This window comes from Cibotium barometz, chromosome 25, assembly GCF_041138505.1.
Source record: "Cibotium barometz isolate CiBa-2024 chromosome 25, ASM4113850v1, whole genome shotgun sequence".
Taxonomy (NCBI): Eukaryota; Viridiplantae; Streptophyta; class Polypodiopsida; order Cyatheales; family Cibotiaceae; genus Cibotium; species Cibotium barometz.
Window position 1 is genome coordinate 18855571 of NC_141070.1, and position 22096 is coordinate 18877666.

A 22096-nucleotide genomic window follows, 5' to 3' on the forward strand; every position below is an offset into this window, starting at 1 on the left:
TCTACTCGTCTTTAAGCTAATAGTCTTGCGTTTTTTTATACTCTTTGTAATGAGTTTTTTATGGAATACATCTCTCCAAAGAAAACAACCTTTTTTTTAATGCTCAAGTGCTTGCAAGCATTTAGTAACGTTACGTTTTGTTTATCCTCAAGTAATATAACTTTTTATTTATGCTCCCTTGTTTACTTTGTAGCTGCAATAAAAATCTCTAATATATAGAAATTTCAGACACGTTGTTTTTTTAAATATTACTGTCTTATTTGCAAAAAATAGCAAAAATGCGTCTTAAAGTGGACACTCATCGACAGCAGACATCCGGATTTCCCCACTATTTAATAATTTGACAAAACAAGAGCATATCTTAGCTATTGTCAAATCTAAGTAAAGCCTCCAGAGGCCATCAACCGCCAATCCCTATAATGGATTTGTAAAACGTAAGAGCATGTACAAAAACGGAGGGGGGGTGATGAGATTCATGAGTTATGACTGATGATGATTATCCATAACAATCCAAGTTATGGATACCAATACTCGGATTGCTATGGCCCGTGATAGCATATTCATAACATCGGTAATCCAGCCACCATTCAGCAAAGACAAAAGTCGGTCATCCAAGGCCATTACTATCATCGTCCAGTTAGTTCATCGTCAATGTCGTGATTATCCGGTGACAATCCACCATTACTGCAGATCGTAGGTGGCTGCGGCGCACGCATAATGGACTCGCTCAACCTGGGTGAAAGAAAACATTAGGGTATTATAATCAATATAACCGTTCATTAGTATGACAAATGATTCATAGTGACAAATAATTCACATAGAGTCTCAAGTCTGAAACTGCTAATCATAGTAGCACAATTTTCTGTCCTAGCGAGAGAAGTTTACCCTAATTGTAATGATCTAACAGGATAACCACTGCCCGAATCTCGTAAACTGGGCTGGATAGCCTTCGCCCTAGAAGGTATTTGATAAGCTAGCGTTCTTGACACACGTGCGGCGGCATCGCTATCGGTTGTAGTACTCCCCTTAGCATCTGCAGCAGCAGCGCCTACAGAGTTCTGTAACTTAATGATCTGCTTCAAATCCAATGCGTCAGTGTGCTAAAATGCATTAGTCACTAGTGAATGTACACAAAGCCCTAATCCATGAGCGTTTCTATCCATCTTGCTGATCTCCATCCAAAAATCCTCCCAAACCTTACTTTTTCCCTTGCGCTCTTGTTCTCCGCTTGCAAATAATGGGCCTGCATCATCAATTCACCATTCACGATCTCCATTTCGCCTTCAAACGTACTTCCAATGTTGCGACCAGAGCTCAGGCTAGTTACCTACTTTCCGATTTAGCTCCTGCAATTGCTCCATCATCAATTGATCCTAGATCAGCACGTTACCCAATCAGAACAAATGTACCACAATGGCCATGCACGTGCATTACCTTTCTTTGCATGGCTTGAATCTCATAGAGTTCATGTGTGTGCCTACTGCTCGAACAAAACAGGCATTTAATGTTTTTTTCACCGGTTGGAACTTAATTTGACCCTGTTTTTTTTTAAACCCCTAAATTTTTCATAGTTTAGCAAAACAACGAGTAGTGGTAAGCCACCCATGGAGCTAGACACCAACACAACCCTAGCACGCACATGCCCATAAAAAAGCATGCACGTCACATACCATGGACCCCATCCATTAGAAGTGTCACTTACACTACCCATTACTATGCTAACCATTACCTGGGATCTTTGGGATGTTCCACAACTTGAACTACTCACAAATGAGACATAATCCTAACTATATAGTCATGTGACCGATTCACACTATTATAAGAACTATGTGGCCAACCTCTAGCACTAGCCACATTATGTCGACACAAAACAAGACATAACACAATCAATACCCACCCATTCAACATTATGTCCACACAAAACAAGACATAACACAATCAATACCCACCCATTAAATAACCTCCCATTTATGAAAAGTTAAGACAAGCAATGGTAGAAAAAATAACCTCCGACTTATGAAAAGTTAAGACAAGCAATGGTCGAAAGATACAAAGACAAACACTACTGGAAAGGTACATGGACATCTGCAATTTGGGAAAGATTAGGCGAAATAAGGATACTATTAAAATTTAACAATGATCAAATGATTTAGAACCCCTCGACAGAGTACACAATATCTAGACATGGTTCCTAAATGGTATAAACGTCAAAAGCATTAGAAAGAGGCAGAAAAACTTCTTCACAAATCATGTTTTGCCAAAATTTAAGGTCACATGTTTTTTTCTTCCTCTTTAGGTAGCGCTTTCATTCTAGCTCGTTTTTGTTCACCCATTTCTACTCCTGTGCTGCTCATGTTCATTTGTTGCCTTATGTTCATTTGTTGCCTCTCCTACAGGCTGCAGCCCGTATGCTGCGCACATTGCCCCCTCCTATAGCTTGGGCCCTATAAGCCCGTGTAGACCTCACCTTCCTCTTCCTTCTCCGTCATCTTCCTCTCCTTCCTTCCTTCCCCTCTTCTTCTCCTTTCTCCTTTCTTCCACTTTCTCCCCATATTCCCCACATCTTCATCTTCCTCCCTTCTTGCAATTCTTCCCATTTTTCGCTTCTTCCACTTCCTCTATTTTTTCCCTTTAATCCAATGAATCCAATATCAAATTCGTTATCTTTTAAGTTTCTCTTAAGCTGTGTGTTTATCTTTAAGAACTTTTTTTAAAAGATTATATATATAATATAGAATTTCTAAAACTTACGATTTTTTAGTGAAGGACAGAAAAATCTCAAATCTTTCAAAACCTCAAAACATTTCTTCTGACTGTGGACTATAATGAAGTAGGTGGAAGCCCTTATAAAGTAAATGGTGAAGATATAGAAGGGGGATAATCAAGAGCAAAGAAAGGATGCTTGTCAAATTTATGGAAGCCCAAAACACCAAGCAAATACATGTGCTCACAGGTTCTGTGAGCGGTTAAAGTGTAACCATCACCCACATCAATGCAAGAGGACTAATACTAGCAAGGTCCACCTCAAGCAACACAAGGTCGGGATTATAGAACAAGCAGATACTAACAGAATGAAGAATATCATTGCAATGTAGGGTCTCAAAAGTAGAATGCAAGTTTCGAAAAGTAGAGTGGAGGGTACAACCAAACTAGAGGAATGAACGAACCATCAGAATGCAAACTGAAACACCTAACAGCATCACCATCGGTAAAAAAACAAGCCATCAACATGATGATAGTGGAAGAAGTGCCATAAATCAATGCAATCACATGCTTTAAAGGACCGGTAGCTGTGATTGAAGAAAAGATCGAAAATAGGATTTCCATTCCCAATAGGATGGAAGAGAGGTACATCACTAAAGAAATCACCAAGAAATTATAAAAACTACTAGCACCCAGCAAGAAATCCGGGTTGAATAGTAACTTTCAGTAAAGCCAACTCAAGGTGGCCGTGGGAAGAACCCGAATAATTCAAACACCAGATGACAATATTTTCGTAGAGATTTAGCATCTAGGATTAAGAGCAACAATCGACAAAAGCAACAGAGGGAAGAATGCTTATCAAGTAAAAAATTCAGAAGGACGCCAAAACTAGCAAGCAAGCCAGTTGAGGAGACCACGAGGAAAAGAGGTAGAGGGATCTAGTGAAAGTGAGAGAAGTCCTGTGAGAGTATCAGCTTTTAGATTATAATGCAAGAGGTTTCAAGGGATTCCTAAATAATACGATCAAGTTGATCTTTGACGATAGAAAAATACTAGAGAATCTCAAAGCCATCAAATATCCATAAAAAATAAAGTATCCAATGATTTAGCACTTTTCTTCGCAAGATGTTATGGCACCTCAATGATGGATGAAACACATTCAAAAGTAGATCAAAATGCAAGGGTTTCCACATCTCATGTTGTGTCATAATCAATGTGTATGTTGGGCATAATCAATCAATATTGTGCATAAAGCTAAAAATCAAGGGTCTGTAGAGAATTCCATTCAATGTTAAAATTGTTGATCAAGTTCATCATAGAACTCTAGAACCACATGCCATGATCTGTAACCTCAAGATCTCCCTTCAAGACAAAGATATCGAGGCAACATTCATAGTGATAGAGATGAAGTGACTACTAGGGAGACCCTGGCTTAGAGCATCCCAAGTCTTCCAGAACTGGACAAAAGATAGGATAACTTTTTTATGTATACAATGTCTTTCTTGGAGAGTAGATAGAAGTCTATGATCAGTGGTTGGAAACTCCAAGATACAACATATTGAGACTTCACTAATGGCGCTCTATATCTTTCTTGTAGAGGAAATTTATCGTCTGAATAATAGTCTCAACACATTTGTAGTAGGTAGAAGAGAAAAGAAAGATGATTTAATAAGTTAGAAGTAGATGAGAAACACTACCGGCCTTTACACTAAGTAAAGTAAGAATCAACTAACAAAGCATGCGGAGTGCTAGAAGAGCAAAAGATAAAATGGATTAACTCAGTACTAAGAAAGACCCAGAGATGGTGTTCATAAATGCAGATTTACCATTAGTGTTTTAGGAAAAGATGGTCTCATTTTTTTGTGAGTATATTAAGATCTTCACTTGGGAACTCAGTGATGTCAAGGGTGTGGACCAGAAGGTGTGCCCAAGATACCACTTGTACTGGATTGCAAGACGAGTCCATATGCAAAGGCATTGCATGAAATCAAATGATGCCAAGAAAGTTAAAGAGGAATTTCATAATCTTCTTAAGGCATGGTTCATCTCCAATAGTGAGTGGTGGTTAGTTTCAATTGTGGTAGTCCCCAAGAGAAATGGAAATGTGAGAGTCTATGTTCACTACCACAAGGTCACTCAATCCTCAAACAATCAGAAACCCATTCTTACTACCATTCATCCACACTCTTAGATGAAGTTGGACAATAGCGAACTAAGCACAACTCTAGAGGATCTGCCAAAAACCACCTTCACTACAAGATGGGTAATGTTCATGTACAATATTATGGCTCTTTGACTATGCAATGCCCCGAGAAGAGAATAATATGAAGCTTTCTATAAATTTCTTACAAAACCTTATAACAATATTTTTTATTTATTTTGTAGAATTTCATTGTGCAAAAGTTTGGGCATTACTTGCTCATGAGTTTCTTCCACTTCTATGTCAATCACCAAGCCTTATTACACCTGATCAACAAGGTGATGAGCCAGGGAATTTTACTGTGGTGGATGTTATTTCTTCAAGGGTTTTACTTTAAAATTAGCCACAAGCCTCACAAAACTCATTTCCATTCTAGTTACATCTCATGGTCCAAAGAATACCTAGATGCCACACTCATGCCAATTCCATAGCAGTTCTGAGATACTCGACTGTTCAAGATTACTATCATGATGTTAGTCATTTATATGGATTATTTTATTATCACTGGTGATCATGATGTTGATATACATGATGTAATTATGCTTTTAAAGTAAAAGTTTAAGATGAAAGATTTGGGTAAGCTTCCGTATTTTCTTTGTATAGAGGTGGTGAGATCATGTGATGGCATTTTACAATTATAGAGGCAGTATTTCTAGGACATATTATCCAAGTTTGGAATAACAAGCTGTAGGCCTATTTCAGTGCCATTGGAAAAGAACACTAAAGTTTTTGCAGATGCAAGTGAGCTTTTGGAGGACCGTACTATGTAGAGGCTCGTAGTGGGTAGCTTGATTACTAGGCCATATTTGATCTTGTAGACCTCCTAAGAGAAGCCACTTGTTGTTCTTCATATGTATCCTCATTTGTATCACTGTCAAGATCCACTTCAGCTTCAATTTCATCTCTACTAGCATGTGGTAGAGGCATTAGCAACTGTCCTTTTCATTGTTTTCAACTGTATAACATGTAAGATCATTCCAACGTGCATATTCATCCACAATAACATCTCTAGATGAAAACATAATTATCTTGTTAGGATCATACAACATGTATGCTTTCCTAACATTACTATAATCCATGAGAACACATTTGATGGATTTGGAATCCAATTTCTTCCTGTTATTATCAACCATGCACATGAGCATATGCAATGCACCCAAACACTTTCAAGTGGCTTAGTGTGGGTTTTTGACCTGTAAAGGCTTCATAGGGGGTTATGCTTTTCAAAGCTTCTATGGGGGGGCCTATTCATGAGATAATAAGAAGTATTAATAGTTTCACCCCAAAACATAGTAGGTAGAACTTTTTCTTTGAGCATACATCTAGCAGACTCCACCAATACCTTGTTCTTCCTCTCAGCCACACCATTTTGTTGTGTCCCACTGCAAGTTAGTTTTCTTTGGATTCCATTTTCTATTAAGAAATCATAAAACTTGTTTGAAAGATACTCACCACCTCTATATGATATGAGAATCTTGATTCTTCTCCCCCTTTCGTTCTTAATCATGGCTTGAATTCCAAGAAAATAGATAACACTTCATATTTCTATTTGAAAAAGTACACCCAAGTGTATCTTGAGTAGTCATCAATGAAAGTAATAAGATAGGATGAACCATTCAAGAAATGGCTCTAAGAATGACCCCATACATCAGTATAAATGGTATCAAAGATTCCCAAATCTCTCTTGAAGCTTCTATTGAATCTTTTCCTTGCTTTCTTGCCATAGCAACAAGCTTTGCATACATCAAAATGATCATGTAAGGGTGGAATTCCTAATGACATAGAGTTGGTTCTCAATTTTAGTAAAATTTTGAAGTTCAAATTCCCATAGCTTTTATGACAAAGCTCTGTAGGACTCCTCCTTTTATCTTCCATAGTCATTGCATTGAAGCTGGGTATATGTGCATCTTATTTGAACATCCTTCCATGTTTAGTTCCTTCTGCAATCATATGATAACCTCTCTTTGTATCCTTTATAAGACATCAATTCTTCTCAAACTCAAATTTGTAATCCCTTTCAATCATAGCACCAAATTATATCAAGTTCTTTGTTAGAGAGGGAACAAGTAGAAACATCATTCACTTTTGTTCTCTTACCGTTACTCATCATGTGGATATCTCCTTTGCACGTGGTTGCATATGGAGTATTATCAACTGTGTACATCATTGGACCATCAGTTGTTGAGAGAGAGCTGAAGAATTATTTGTGAGAAGTCATGTGGGAGCTTGCCCCACTATCAATCCACCAGGGCTCTTGAAAGATATTCCTATTTTTAGCCTGAAAATTGTTAGCAGCAACATCATATTCAGAAATAGAAACTAGATTTTGCTCCCCAACACGAGAGCTTCCTTCTTCTATAAATGTCCCATGGCCTTTCCTCTTCCCATTAGACTCTTTTATCTAGAAATCTCTTTTATAATGCCCCATCTTGTGACAACAATAGCATTCCACATTTGCTCTAGATGAGCCTCTTCCTCTACTATAAGAATGTCCACCTCTGGAGCTATTGTTTCCTCTTCCATAAGAGGGCTGAGAATGATGTGAATTTTCAGCATGGTTGTAAGTGCTAATGTGGTTGTTGTTGTAGCCTCCTCTACCTCTTCCTCTACTTGCAGATCTTCCTCGTCCTCTACTTGTGAATAGGGCTACATCATGTGAAGAAGTTTGACCTTTGCCTTTCCGAATGTTTATGGCTTCTCTCCTTTGATCCTCATCAAAAAGGATTTGCTGAAGCTCATCAAGAGAAGGTTTCTCCTTTTGAATGATTAGCCCTTGCACAAGGCTATCATACTCTTCACCTAACCCATTAGTGATCATAGTAGTGATCTCGTTGTCTGTCATCTTGTCTCGAGCAGCCACCAACTTGTCATGGAGTTCTTTGACCTTCAAAACATATGAAGTAGCACTCTCACCTTCCTTGCACGAGCTATTTGTGATTTGATTTCTAACTGTTAACTGTTTTCAGGTACTTTTAGCTTCAAACAAGTCCTTCCATTTATCCCATCCTTCCTTGGGATTCTCCACATCAATGAGTTGACCAAGAAACTCATCCTTCACATATTGCCTCTCAGACAACACATGAACACGAAGCATAGCCTTCTTATCCCATTTACTTTGGGTTTCACCACCATCAGCTTTGCCATAGTTTCTCTCACTGAGCTTTGCTGAATATTCAAGGTTGATATTTCTCAAAGATGCCATCTCTCCTTGCTCAAATAAGAGAAGAACAATAATACTAAAGAAAAAATCTCTCACTTACTAGGCTTGCTAAGTAGAATCACTCATACTATAAAGCTTGGGTATAGAGCAAGGGTGGGCTCTAACACCATGTGAAAGTATAGAGATGGCAATGGGGTATAACTTTAGTACTTAAAAAATGATAATGAAGTACAAATCAGGCCTAGATATGATTGGAAGCATAAGCTTATATTGACAATAACAAAACTCTCAAGTACAACACTAATCTCAATCCAATGAGAATTAAGGCCAAGGGAGAATCACTCAATCCACTCTCAAATGAACTTTTCTAGGACATAAGAGGATTCCTAAGTTATTCTCTAGAAATATTAGCCAGGATTATACAAGGCTTATTACAACAATCAGTGCTTGATATGTGCTTTTATAGTTGCCTAACTACAACTATGAGCTGCAGTAAAACTGCACTCTATAAAGATTTGATTGGTGTAACCACACAAGTGATTATCTTATCAGTCCCTCTAGTAATATTTTAGATCTTGATGTTTAGAAAAATTTTGTAGCAGATTTCCAACTTCATCCAATGGCTCCACTTTCCTATAGAAGCCCACCAATTTAACATTAGGGGAATTTTGGGCTCAACTTTGGGCCCTCTAAGAAGTGCCAACTAAGCTTAGAGAGAGATAATCCAAAAAGCCTAAAAAATAAGGTGAAATTTATTTGGGCGTATTTTCTCTTGGCATTTTCTTGAGATATAGAAGATATATTTCTATTATTAATTGTACATAAAAATGATAGAATATTGCCAGTTCTCAAAGTCTTCAATCTGTTCATGTACTATATGTACTACGTGAACAATAAATTGGTCAATTCTCCAAGTTTAATGGTCAAAGATAAAGGATGTACTATATGTACTAGAGGCTAAAGATTGTGCTTCTTCTTTTGAATCGTTCAAAGATAACATCCTTCTTCGAGTTCCTTTCCCTTCCTTTGAAGAGACTATGGGTCTTCATGATAAGTGCCTTACTCGCAAGCAAAACAAAAAGGACTCGGCTTTTGTAAGCCAAGGCAAGGGAAAAGGCAAAGGCAAGGGGAATGATCAACGCAAAGGCTCTAATTCCAATGCTAAAGATTCTTCAACTAAAGGCGACAAGGACAAATCAAAGGATTCTTCCAAGGAGTGCACTTTCTGTGGTCATAGTGGCCATACGGAGGATCGTTGTTTTGCTAAGAAGGCGCCATCTAAGAAGGTAAAAGCTGAACTTGAATCCAAATCTAAGGGTTCTTCTACATCAACATCTTCTCACGAGACAAAAACAAAGACAAGAAGGTGGACGGTAACACCAAGATTGCATATGTTGCTATGTCTTCTACTTCTTCATGTGACACATCACTTGTGGTAATCAAAGATCTTGATACGCATACTGCGGATGAGTGGATTGCCGATAGTGGTGCTACCTCTCACATGACGAATAGTTCTTCCTTATTGGAAAACTATAAGTATATCTCTTCATCAGTACACATTGGTGATGCTTCGTCTCTCCCTGTGATTGATATTGGTGATGTTTCTTTTGGAGATGCTATCTTACATGATGTTTTGCATGTGCCTAAGATGTCTGCCAGCTTATTTTCTATCTCTAAGGCTACTTCTAAAGGTCTTGGGGTTTACTTTGATGATGAAGTGATTGAAATCATTGATAGACAGTCACTTTCTTGTGTGGCACATGGTTATCAAAATGCTAGGCTTTATCATATAAGCTCTTTTATAGCACAGTTGCCACCACATGAGTCTCATCTTCATCAATTTTTTGCTTCTCCTAAAGCACTTGTTTCTAATGAAGATAGTGATCTATGGCATTTCCGCTTTGGCCATGTTCCTCTTGCTACTTTGCAGCATCTCACATGACATGGCTATAGGTCTACCAAAGCTTCAGAAACCTCGCCATCATATTTGTTCTTCTTGTGCTCAAGGAAAGCAACATCGGGCTTCTTTTCTAGAGGAGGCTACTCATAGGGCCACACGCATACTTGAGTTTATTCATGCTGATCTTGCAGGACCTATGGAAGTACAATCGCTTGGTGGATCTAAGTATTATATGCTTCTTGTGGATGACCTCTCGCAAATCATGGGTTTATTTCTTACCTAAGAAGTCTGATGCTCTTTCTCATTTTAAGGTTTGGCTTGCCCAAATGGAGAATCAAGCAAGTCAAAAGGTATCTTTTCTCAGGACTGACAATGGAGGTGAGTTTATAGCATTTGAGGATTTTCTAGCTTCAGAAGGCATACAACGACAAACCACCATACCCTACACTCCTCAGCAAAATGGTGTGGTTGAAAGAAAGAATAGAATGGTGAAGGAAATGGCCCGCTCCCTCTTATATCATGCGAAGCTACCTTCCTCCTTTTGGGGTGAGGCTATAGCTACTTCACTTTATCTTCTCAATCGCTCTCTTACGAAAGCAGTGGACAGCATGACTCCAGAGGAGGCTTTCACAAGCCACAAGCCTACTGTTTCTTATTTTCATGTCTTTGGTTGTGTTGCTTATGTACATGTGCCTTCTTCTAAGAGGAGGACTCTTGATGCTAAGTCCAAATCTATGATATTCCTAGGATATGCTTCTCGATCCAAAGGGTTTCATTTTTGGGATCCTTCTCGTGAGGATATTGTTCTTTCACATGATGCCATCTTTGATGAGCATGTTTTTGGTCTTGATGAGTTACCACCTTCTACATCTCTCTCAGATCCATTTCCATCTCTTGATCTTGGGCCTCTCTCATTCCCTACAGTCTCATCCTCATCTACACCATCGGTTCCTACTTCATCCCCTTCATCCATTTCGATTGCGACACCTACTACTTCATTGGATTCTACATGGACTTCTGGTCCTCCAAAATGGGTTCGCTCTCTACTTCAGGATTCAGGTATATCACTTTCAGATGCTCAACAATCTACTACATGTGTCGTACGTACACGCCCTTCAGTAAATATTACCTTGATATCTCATATTGGTGATGTGTTTGAGCCTGAAACGGTTATGGAAGCTCTTTCCTTACCACACTGGTGTGAAGCAATGCAAGCAGAGATTTCTTCTATTGAATCTAATAACACATGGCAGTTAGTTCCACGACCTTCACATAAAAAGGTCATTGGTGTTAAGTGAATTTTCAAAGTCAAGTTTCATTCTGATGGTACTCTTGATAAGTACAAGGCACGCCTTGTTGCTAAAGGTTATGCTCAAAAAGAAGGTGAAGACTTTGATGAAACTTTTGCTCCTACTACCAGATATTCTACTATTCGTGTTGTTTTTGCTCTTGCTTCTCACTATGCCTGGCCTATATATCAAATGGATGTTAAATCTGCCTTCTTGAATGGAGATTTAGAGGAGGAAGTTTATATGGAGCAACCTGAAGGTTTTATTGCACACAGTCATGAACATGATGTGTATTTATACAGAAAGCTCTTTATGGCCTTAAGCAAGCTCCTCGAGCTTGGTATCAGAAGATTGACAGTTTTCTCCTTTCTCTACATTTTGAGAGGACTCATGCAGATCCTAATCTTTATGTGCTTATTGTGGATGATGATATATGCATTCTTGTGCTTTATGTGGATGATTTGACATTTTTTATGCTTAGTAAAGGACTTGTTTCTTGGAAATGTCAAAAGTAGCGAATTACTTCTTCTTCATCGACCGAAGCAGAGTACAAGTCATATCTTGATGCCACTTCTAAAGCACTTTGGCTTCAGCAAATTCTGAATCACCTTGGATGTTCATCTACTCCAATACTAATCTACTCAGATTCACAGAGTGCTATTGCTTTAGCCAAAAATCCAGTTATTCGAGGACGATCCAAACACATTGATGTTCATTTTCATTTTGTTTGTGATTGGATTTCTGAAGGTCGCATTCAGCTTGAGTATTGTCTTACCAAAGATAATGTTGCTGATTTGTTTACTAAGCCTCTTCCTTGACCTACCTGGGATTATCTTCTTCAGTGCGTTGGCATTGGTCCTCCCATCTAGACCTGAAGAGGAGGTGTTGAATAGGTGTCATCTCCAGATGGTGTCACGCTAGTGGCACACTCTTTAGCCTCTAGGCATTTTTGGGATTTATAGCATTCATTTCCATTTTTTCCTATTTCCACACATTTTTAGGTGGAGGAAAGGGTGGAGGAACTTTCCTATATATATGAGGCATTGTAGTTTATTTCTAATCAAGTTGGCTAGTGGTTCATTGATGAGTTCTTGAGTACATTGTCTCTTCTCTCATCTCTTCTTTCTCACAAGAAGGTGGTGGCATCAAGAAGAGAATACATGCAATCAAGTAAGCTCCTTTCTATAAACTGGTTTATTGTTTCTATTGTAATATTTTATGAATACCAGTCATTATTACATATGTTCATGTATATCAATTTTTGTATTTCAATATGATATCAGATCATTATTGCACCTTGATAAAGAATCAATGAAAGAACCTTCTGGCGCACATTTAAGTCTTCTTTTAGATCGCCAGTATACATAATCACTGATGCATTAGGGGAAGGTTGAGGTCTATAGGGACCCTTTAAGCTGCCATATTATGATTTTAATGACTTTTTGTTAAAATGTTAAGTTTCTTTGACTTTAGATACCTTCTTATTCTTCAAATGGCTAGAAGTTTGAATTTCAAAGTTTCCCGCCAAAATTGAATTTAAAATTGAGTGAGCAAAACCATATCATGTGACATATCTATGGAAAGAACTCAGCGAGTAGATTCTGAATCTCTAATCTTCGATAAATTTTGAGCTCATATGTAGAAGTTATGGATGTCCAAAATTTCAAAAACTTTTCCCCCCACTTTTTGGGAATGAAAAGTATAAAAAGGCATCTTCTAGAAAATCTTTTGACCACATTTAATCACCCAACATTTTTGTATACATGGCATCACATGATTGGTCCTTTTCCTTAATAACCTTTTAATCACATGGCATCTTAAAGGGCCCCTATAGACCTCAACCTTCCCCTAATGAACGAGAAGAAATATAAGAAGGTCTCAGAAAAGCAAATAGATGACTTTTTCAAAGATAATCAACTCAATTCACAGGACATCCAGGGAATACTTGATGAGGCTAGTATATCACACAGAGGGTACTCAGTCATTTATAAGACTTTGCAGAAATAGAGGAAGGATTCTAGTATGAAAGGATCATTATTGCCAAATCCTTCTTTCGTAAAAAAAATGCGTTAAAAAGTAAACGAAGAGGTACTGCAAGCACTAGGAAACCCATTTCATATTGAAGACACCTACGCTGCACCAATAGGAGATGTGGTCTACAATAGATACAATAATATTTTCTACAACTTTGAGGCCTTACAATCATATGCTGTTCAATTGTTTGAAGTTACGCTTGAAGAATGTGATGGTGTCCTCAAATTTTAACTAAAGCTTGATGAGTGTCGAATTGTGAAGGAGAGAAAGTTAGAAAGGGTTACCATCACACTGATGGAGAGGGCACTTGATACATCTATTCTAAAAGATGATCCTAGATGGTTTAGTGTTTAATTTGAAAATAATATATTGTCGTTGGGATCGTTTGAGGTAAAATTTAGTAGGCTTGGATATGTTTGTGAAAAAAGAATTACATATAAAAAACACTAATGGGTGTTGCATTCCTATGTTTCTTATGTATTGCAAGTAGAATCAGAGAATTTTAATGTTCTGCATTGGGTCTTTCATAAGACATCGATACCCGAGATCATCAGCGAGAAGAGAAATGGTAAAATCTTGGATGTGGAAGGCATGGGACAATATAAGGTGGAGTGGCATATGGCGGGTGACCTTAAAACTCTGAAATGTATGCACAATGTGTCAAAGGGTGCCAATTTAAAAAGTCCCTACTTATATTGCATGTGGAGTGCAAAGGTGTTTGATAAGAGGTATTGGAAGAAGGCACCGGAAAAGACCCAAACTTCAAGCCAATTCTTAATATTTCATTGTCACGTGTCCACATTTGTACAATGCATGCTCTTTTGCAGAATCATTGAAAAACTCTTGTTTTTATACATATGTTTTGCATGGACTCTACAGCCCAATACAACAAAGGTTACATCCATCAAAGCACTAGAGAAAGTTCTATCAGACATTGGTTTGCATGGTGGACATGCAAAAATTAAACAAGATGAAAAAAGGTCTAAGGATGGGAAGAATGTACCTGAGAAAGGTCTAAGGATGGGAAGAATGTACCTGAGAAAGGTCTAAGGATGGGAAGAATGTACCTGAGAAACCTTTCATTGGGAGTGTTAAAGCAAGAAGGTTTCTATTTGATCCAACACAAGAAGGTCATAGAAGAAGTATACCATGCAGACAATGGTCAAGCAAGAACACGGAAAGCCAAGGTGTGGAAATCTCTAGAAACTATGTTTAAGTTCTCTGACAAGAAAGCATGGATGAAGGAGGACCATGAGATATTTTAAACAGTGCTAGATGAGTTCAAGAGATCAATGATTGATGCATGGATGGATCAACACATCACCCACTATATGGTATTAGATTGATTATGCATTGAACTAGTTTTTATAATGTATATTAAAAAATATACTAATTAATGTATTCTTTGATTCTCTTGAAGCATATTATATACCATCATACCCCTTGGTTTGGAAAGAAGTATGGTAGTTTATCAATATGGACAACCCAAGGAATGGAGATAACACATTATTAAGCACGCTCTGGGTATTTCAATCATACAAGACATGGTGGAGGAGAGAAAAAGCTATTAGTTTAGAGGAATTACATCAGTGGACATATAGAAAGCTTATACACAAAGTTAAAAAGAAGTAGCAATTCAAAGCAACCTAAATTAATCAAGCAGTAAATCTTGTGAATATGGGAAATATTAAGTCTTTGTTGAATAGCCTGAAATTCCCCTTCAGTGGGAAGGTTGGATTCATAGCTTTTTGCATCCTTGTACATCATGGATAATGTGTTGGCAGCAGAATGGAACTCACTGTCCTTGACATATGGATCTAATAAGAGATACTTATCCAAATCTCGATCCACAAAATCTTCATCTTCCTGAAGATTCTACGCAATGATGGCCAGACAGTAGTCTTCCCTTATGTCAAAGATAGCTTGAAAATCTATAATTAACAAATATTATTTGTTACCAATAGGAAATGTGGGGAGTAGTGGGGTTGGAATGTCCCCTACTTCTTCTATCATAGAGGACTGCTCATCAGCTGTAACCACTAAGGTGTCTTCTCTTCTGAGCGCATCAATATCCAACTGCTCACTTAAGTCCCTCTCTAACACCATACTGGGGAATATGGGAATTTCCCACAAGTTTGGGACACATGGTCAAAAGTTTGGATTAACCATAACTTGAACACCACTAATCCAAAATGAGCGCTTTATAGCTCTTTAGATTCCATTTTTCAAGCGCTTTCCAACGATAGGTCATATGATAGGGTTTTGAGAAACTTACAAAGATGTTATCCATGTCTCCTTTTTTAAGTATTAAAAAATGGAAATTGGGAAATTCCCAAATTCACTAATATGGTGTTCTCTGTAGCCAAGTTTATCTCCTTTGCAATCTCTTGAACTTTATCTTTTGCTCTTGGAGGTTTCTCTCGCTTCTCAATTTTTTAATTTGCAACTTCTTCATCCTCAAGCAGCACATGCAGGTAGCAGATAAATCCATAGTGGTAAGCAACAAGACGACACTTGCTATTGTGAATGGGACACTTACTGTGTGTCTTCTTCTTATCATCAGGCACCTTTTAAACATCCCTATTTAGCTTTTATCTCAAGGTTGTTGAAGGTACGATACCATTCACGTGCACGTACTGGACACCGTCAAACATGACTTTACCACTCAAAGTGGTCTGCTAAAATTGATGCCCTTTCTCTTCAAGATACGAACAAGCAAAAACGATCATGTCTTCCATGGAGAAATTGAAATTAAACATGCGTGAGATTTCAGGATGGCGATGATGCTGTCAAACTTTATATAGAAAGTCAAACAACTTTTCATCTAGGGTTCTTGAAGGCTAGCATCAGACTCAACCTCAATCCCGAAAGGTTCCATCTACAAGCCAGGGAATATTCAGGACGATGAAAGTTCTGTGTAAGATAATAAAGGATTAGCCAAGATGAGTATAACGTGATAAGCGTTGGAGAAATCTAACCGACATCTCTAGTCATGTTGTAGTAATTTGATGAAACATTAGTGAGAAAATGAAATTCGAAGAAAAAATGTGCCAAAATCACTGCAACACGATTCGTGTGGGAGAATTCCCAAGGAGCCCTCTCTTCACATGTGTGAAGACTTGGCTTTGGAATATGCCCTGGCAGATGTATAGGGTGGATGGTTTTGTAATGGGCTTATGCAGGTTTGTCCGGAGTGTGGTCCGCTGGAGGTAGAATCAGTTGTTCCGTCGCTTTGGTTGTGTACGCATCCCAAGAAGCTCGGCACTAGAAGATTGCATTTGAAAAAGTGTGTGAAAGCATGGGGAGCAATTAAAAGTTGAAAGGGGCAATGTTGCCTTGAATTTGGTGTGAAAAAGAAGGGTGATGATGGCCATCTTCTAGGCCTTAGAAAAAATAAAAAAAATAATCAACGTGGCCAGCTTGTTGAAAAGCCACTTGGCCGCTTGTTCCATTGCCAGCGCCTCTGCCACCACGTGAAAGAATACGCCAGAAGGTTGGCGACGAGGAGTTGGGAGAAGTGTAGCCGCCTTGTGGGAGAGAGCGGGGAGCGCAAGACCATAAGGTGGCCTTTTGTTTTTGTGTGGCTAGGCACAGTCGCCGCCGCAGGTGACTGAGCGAAGAGCCGCCTAGATGGGTTGAGCCGGCAGAGAGCTGAAGGTTTTGCTGAAGAGAGAAGAGGCCGCCTTTTGGGTGTGTGGCCGCCTTGTAGAAGGGGAGGCTTCTTTAAAGAAAGCATAGAGCAGCTGGCGAAGGGGAGCCGCCGTGAAGCTGTTGCGACTTTAGTGAAGCGCTGTAGCCAAGAGTGGCTAACGACAAGCGTGGCTGTGGGGCTGACTAGGCAAAAGGAGTATAAAGAGGGGTCGCTTCAACAATGGCGGTGGCTGGCACGTGAGCGTGCGGGGCTGATGATCGTAGACTGGCTAGCGACTGTAAAGGAGGTCACCTAGAAGACAGTGGTGACTGACGCAAGCAAAGGCAAGAGAGGTAGCTGTTTCAGAGTGCTGGCGACACACACAGAAGTGATGGGCTACAGAGAGAGTTGAGGGTTGCTGGTGGTGCGCCCTCTGAAGAGAGAGAGACTGGTTGGGTTCTTTCTGGTGTGGTTGGCACAGCCACGGACGCTACTGGTGGCTGGTCGTTTTGTGTATGGTTGCCGTCAGAAGAGAGAGTGCAGTGCGGAGACTGAAGGGTCAAATTGTCGATGGATCATGTGGTTGAAGAGGCTTGGTCGTCAGACGCAAGGTGGTAATTCCAGAGGCAATGAGACCGGGGTCGAATTCCCTTGGCAGTAAATCCAGGCGTAAGTGTATGTGTGGTTGTGTGAGTAAGGCTTCTGTGTCAGGAGAAGCTTGTATACAGTGTTGAGTGGGAATATATTGCTGGGTGTTTACTTTGTCTATGGTGCCTCTGTTTTGTGCTATCTTTCTGGTGTGGGTGGTGTGGTGAACTGTGAGAGAAGTGTTCCAACCGGTGGCTGGTGGTGCCCCCATTGGTGTTGGTGTTTCCAAGGCTATTGGAGTGGACAGTTATAGAGGCAGGTGATTCCATGTCCGGAATTTCCGACAGCTTTCTGGTGCCCCCACTAAGGATAGAGCTCACGTGTTGTTCTTTGCCTAGAAGGGTGTATGTCCCACTAAGGAGAGCTCAGGGATTGTTACAGGTTTTAATGATGTGGTCTTATCCGAAGTTTCATGGCAGGAAGGGTGAAGATGTGTTTGACTTTTTGGAGCAAATGGAGTTGGCATGCATTAGCAATCATGTGACAGATGAAGAGTAGGTTTTGAAGCTGATAAAGATTTTTTTGAAGGGAGAAGCCCAAAGCTGGCTTAAGGATTTTGAAGCACATGATGCAGCATGTGAGGTACATGGTGTTTTGACCTTAGACAGGTTGAAAGAAGGCCTTTTGGAGCATTTTCAGCAAGCGGAGGATTCTAGTGTGCTTTGGCAGGAGTTGACCATCTTGAAGCAGGTCCATGGGCAATCACTGGTTTTGTGAAGGTATTTACATGTTTGTGGGGTAAGTGGTGTACGACATTAAAGCAAGAAGTTCCTCCTATGTTTTTGAAGAAGAGCTTGTTTATTGATGGTTTGCTACCCCATTTGAAGGTCAGGGTTGAGTTGAAGAATCCCAAGTCATTTGATGATGCAGTTAGGGTTGCTAGGGAAAAAGAAGGCAAGATTTTGAAGCAGATGGAGATGGGTATTTATCCGTATGACATTAGGACTTGTTTGGGGTCTTCTTGGGTCCTTTAATTTGCCCCAAGCCTAATGATAGTCATTAAGGAGTGGTGCAATGGGAGAAGGCCATGTGGAGAAAAATTTTGGGTTTCCCTGCCCCTAATATGTAGGGGTCAAACTTGAATCATACTTTTTTTTTAAGAAATTGGGCTGAAAAATGCAAAATCTTTCAATAAAATCAAATTTCTCACCTTTTTTTAATAAAGACAGCTCAAACTGGCATAAATGACCCCACCTCAAAAAGTGGGCTAGGGCCAAAAACGCCCCCCCATCATTATCCCTCATTTAAAGCTACTTTTCCCTCTCCCCACTCCCTCTTCCTCTCTCTAAAACTAGCAATTCGGTTTTGAGTCTCTCTCTAAATAAAAGAGTCTTTTTTGGCCTCCTCCCTCCCCATTCTGCCTTCCCCTTCCCTCCTAAAGTTAGATCTATCTTTCTGTGCCTTCTTGGCTATGGAAAGCTTGGAAAACAGTCCACTTTTTCCCCCATCAAGTCCATCCTCTCTTGCTTGCACACATTCTTCACTCTCCTCTTGCTAGCCTATACACATTCTTGACTCCTCTTGCCAGCTTATATGCGCTGCTAGCATTAGGTTGCAGAGATCTTCTTGGCTATGGAAAGCTTGGAAAACAGTCCACTTTTTTCCCCATCAAGTCCATCCTCTCTTGCTTGCACACATTCTTCACTCTCCTCTTGCTAGCTTATACACATTCTTGACTCCTCTTGCCAGCTTATATGCTTTGCTAGCATTAGGTTGCAGAGATCTTCTCACACACCTACAACTTCATAGCATTTAGCTTAATCGGTTAGCCAAGCACAATGAGTCGCCGACCTCGTTCAAGGGTGGAGTCCTTTAGCAGCAGCAATGAACAAGACGACACTGTCTTGTGGGTTACAAGCACCTTTGCAAAAGGAATGTGGGTGACGATGCGTCCAAGCACAAGGGGAGCCCACAAAGTCTCTCGCAGATACATAGGGTTAAAGTCACACCATTGGAAGGGCCGCATAGTGGATCTCAAGCAAGGGGCTGACGGAAGCAAGCAGGTGATGATCCAACACGTCTACAAGGCATCGCAACTCCGTGTTGACAATGCTAATCACAAACGCTTTCCTGCAAATTGTAAGTTTTATTTGTGCTTCTTGTTTTATGGGCTGCACTGAGACATGCTAATATCATTTCATGTTACGGAAGCTTGATTTTTTCAAGTGTGTTCTTGTAATGTTCTGTGCAGACATCTTTCCGTCGACATTTGTGGAATGGGAGCCTTTAGAGGCCCTTTCTGGAACCTTTGAGGCGCACCACTTTGAAATCGGCAAGCTCCTATATACTGGTTGTTCGGCATCAAAACTTTTAGAGCGCTCAGTTTTCTTCTTTCATGCAGAGTATATTGTACCCACGTCAAGAGATGGTTCTGGGACTTTACGGAGGCTCCCTACACCAAGTCTCATGGACCATGATTGGCCAAAGCCCGACAATACTTTGGTTGCACTAACCAGACGTCGGATTGAGATTGATGTGTACAATGCAATGAAGTGCACCTATGGGTCACATCGTGCGACTCTCACGTTCTTCATGCCTTTACATTTGTTTGTGTTTTTGTTCAAGGAGGCTGATGTTCACCGGACTCCTACAATGTGGATTGCAAAGGGAGGCACAGTAATGAGTGCCTTTCTGCCACCTTCGTGGGATTTGAAGGTTATTCAACATCAGGGTGACAAGATAAAGTGCATGGTGGTGTCAGAGAAGATGGTCGTTCGGTACCAGCTTGGAAAGCAACAACTCTCTATTATCTTTCCTTACAGACGTTGGAAGCTGACTGGAGGCGAATGGCAAGCACTCGATTCGGACATCAACGATGCAGAACAACTTGATGTACATGTTAGCATGCAAGCTGATGTGTGGGATATCATAGTAAATGCTGATTGGAATATGGCGAACCTAAGGGAGTACTTAGGCCTTAGGTTTGCACTGAAAGGTGACTTTTCATTTGTGATTGATAAAACACCTCTACGTAAGAGGAAAGAGGTATCTTACTTTTGTAAAAGCATTCCCTTCCCTAAATGTATCCATATCAAGCAAGCTATGTAACAGATTTTGAGAGATTAATTCAAAACAATTTTGGCTACTCGCAATTTGCGTTCAATTTTGTGCACTTTTAAGTTATGTCGCATGTTTTTATTTTTTTGGAGGTTTTAAGTGAGTTTTTAAACATAAAAAAAGTTTTAAAGACCTCTTTATAAGTCACTTTTGGCCACTTTGAGTTCATCTCCTCACTCTCGGCATCTTTGCGGTCCCCTCGCCTTCTTCGCTACTCAAGCATGGCCACCCCCGCCCAAGCTCTCCTATCTCAATTGCACAAGCTTGACCTCGGTCACTTGATCGAGAAGCTTGCACCCATCTTTCAGACATCTATTGACATGGAAGGCACTGCCGAACTCCATAATGACGTGTTTGGGGCGTTCACTAGCTACATGGACACATACATGGCTGAATATTGTGTCAACTTTGAAGACGAGGAGGGAACTTGGGTGCCTGTGGATCTTATCAAGCATACCTACAAAGCGGACAAAAATTTCAGGTTCAGGCTTGCAAGATTCCTCAAAGGCTTTAGTAGCACATATCTAAGGGAGGAGGAAGAAGATAACCTGGTAGGTCTTGGAATGGGCAACATCGGCACAAGTTTTTTGAGGTGGGACATGACTCTTGCCCTCCTGATCTTGGAGGGAACAGAGAAAAGCAAGGGAAAGAGGAAGGCCACTCCTCCAAAGAAAGCCACACCTTATCTCTTGATCAAGGAAGCTGACCCAAAGGAGGAGATTGTCACCCCAGTGCAAGAAGCATCTCTTGCACTTGTGACTCTCGCGAAAGAGCCACAAGCTGAGGCTGTGAAACGGGACATCGAAGGGGACGATGTCATGGATGAAGTTCCAGAGCTCGAAGTGCGAACTCTACACCCCATCATAGTAGAAGGTGTAGAGTTCTTATTTTTGGATGACATCGCCCATGTCCTTGGGCTGCACCAGGATGAAACTCTCTCAGTCATTGCTATGTACGCGGGCATGCGAGACACACAACAGCCGTCCAAAGATGACATCCGCATTGAATTCAGTTCCGCAGATGTCACAAAGGTGCTTGCGCTCCCGGAAAATCATGCCTCAATAGAGTCCCTTGTGGTGGCAGAGACTCTTGTACAAATATCCCAGTGCAAGGATTTCTACGAGAGTGTGCCAGAAACTAGCTTTGCCCCTCACAAGCCGCTTGCCATTTCGGATTCCGTCAGCCTCGGGAGCATCAATATTAGTGATGCAGACCTTGCGGATCATGATGATGCCACTGAGGTAGTACACCCAATTTCTTCCCTTCTTAATTTGTAATTTTTTAAAGTCAACTCATTCTTCTATCTACTTTGTAGACCGCAAGAGAAATGGACTGGTTCGCAAGCCGAAAGGGTGGAGCACAAAAGGAGGTCGAGGGGAAAGATGCTGCGCTATGGCACTACATCCTGAGCTTCAATGCCGAGATGCTTCGCGTAATTCACAACGACTTTTCAAATGATGCGCAAGCTGAATTT

General features: G+C 40.2%; 1 protein-coding gene across 2 annotated transcripts in view; it reads right to left on the reverse strand.

The window, feature by feature from the left end:
- Positions 1 to 254: 254 nt before the first annotated feature.
- The window catches only part of LOC147624328 (protein VERNALIZATION 1-like), a 61725-nt gene continuing 39883 nt past the window's right edge, over positions 255 to 22096 (reverse strand). For both annotated transcript variants that reach the window (XM_086819930.1, XM_086819929.1), the window contains exons 4-7: positions 1332 to 1373; positions 1202 to 1243; positions 886 to 1073; positions 255 to 732 (exon numbers count right to left, since the gene is read on the reverse strand). In XM_086819930.1, coding sequence (XP_086676056.1) covers positions 627 to 732; positions 886 to 1073; positions 1202 to 1243; positions 1332 to 1373 — 378 coding nt within the window. In that variant the 3' untranslated portion in view covers positions 255 to 626. The remainder of the gene's footprint in view (positions 733 to 885; positions 1074 to 1201; positions 1244 to 1331; positions 1374 to 22096) is intronic.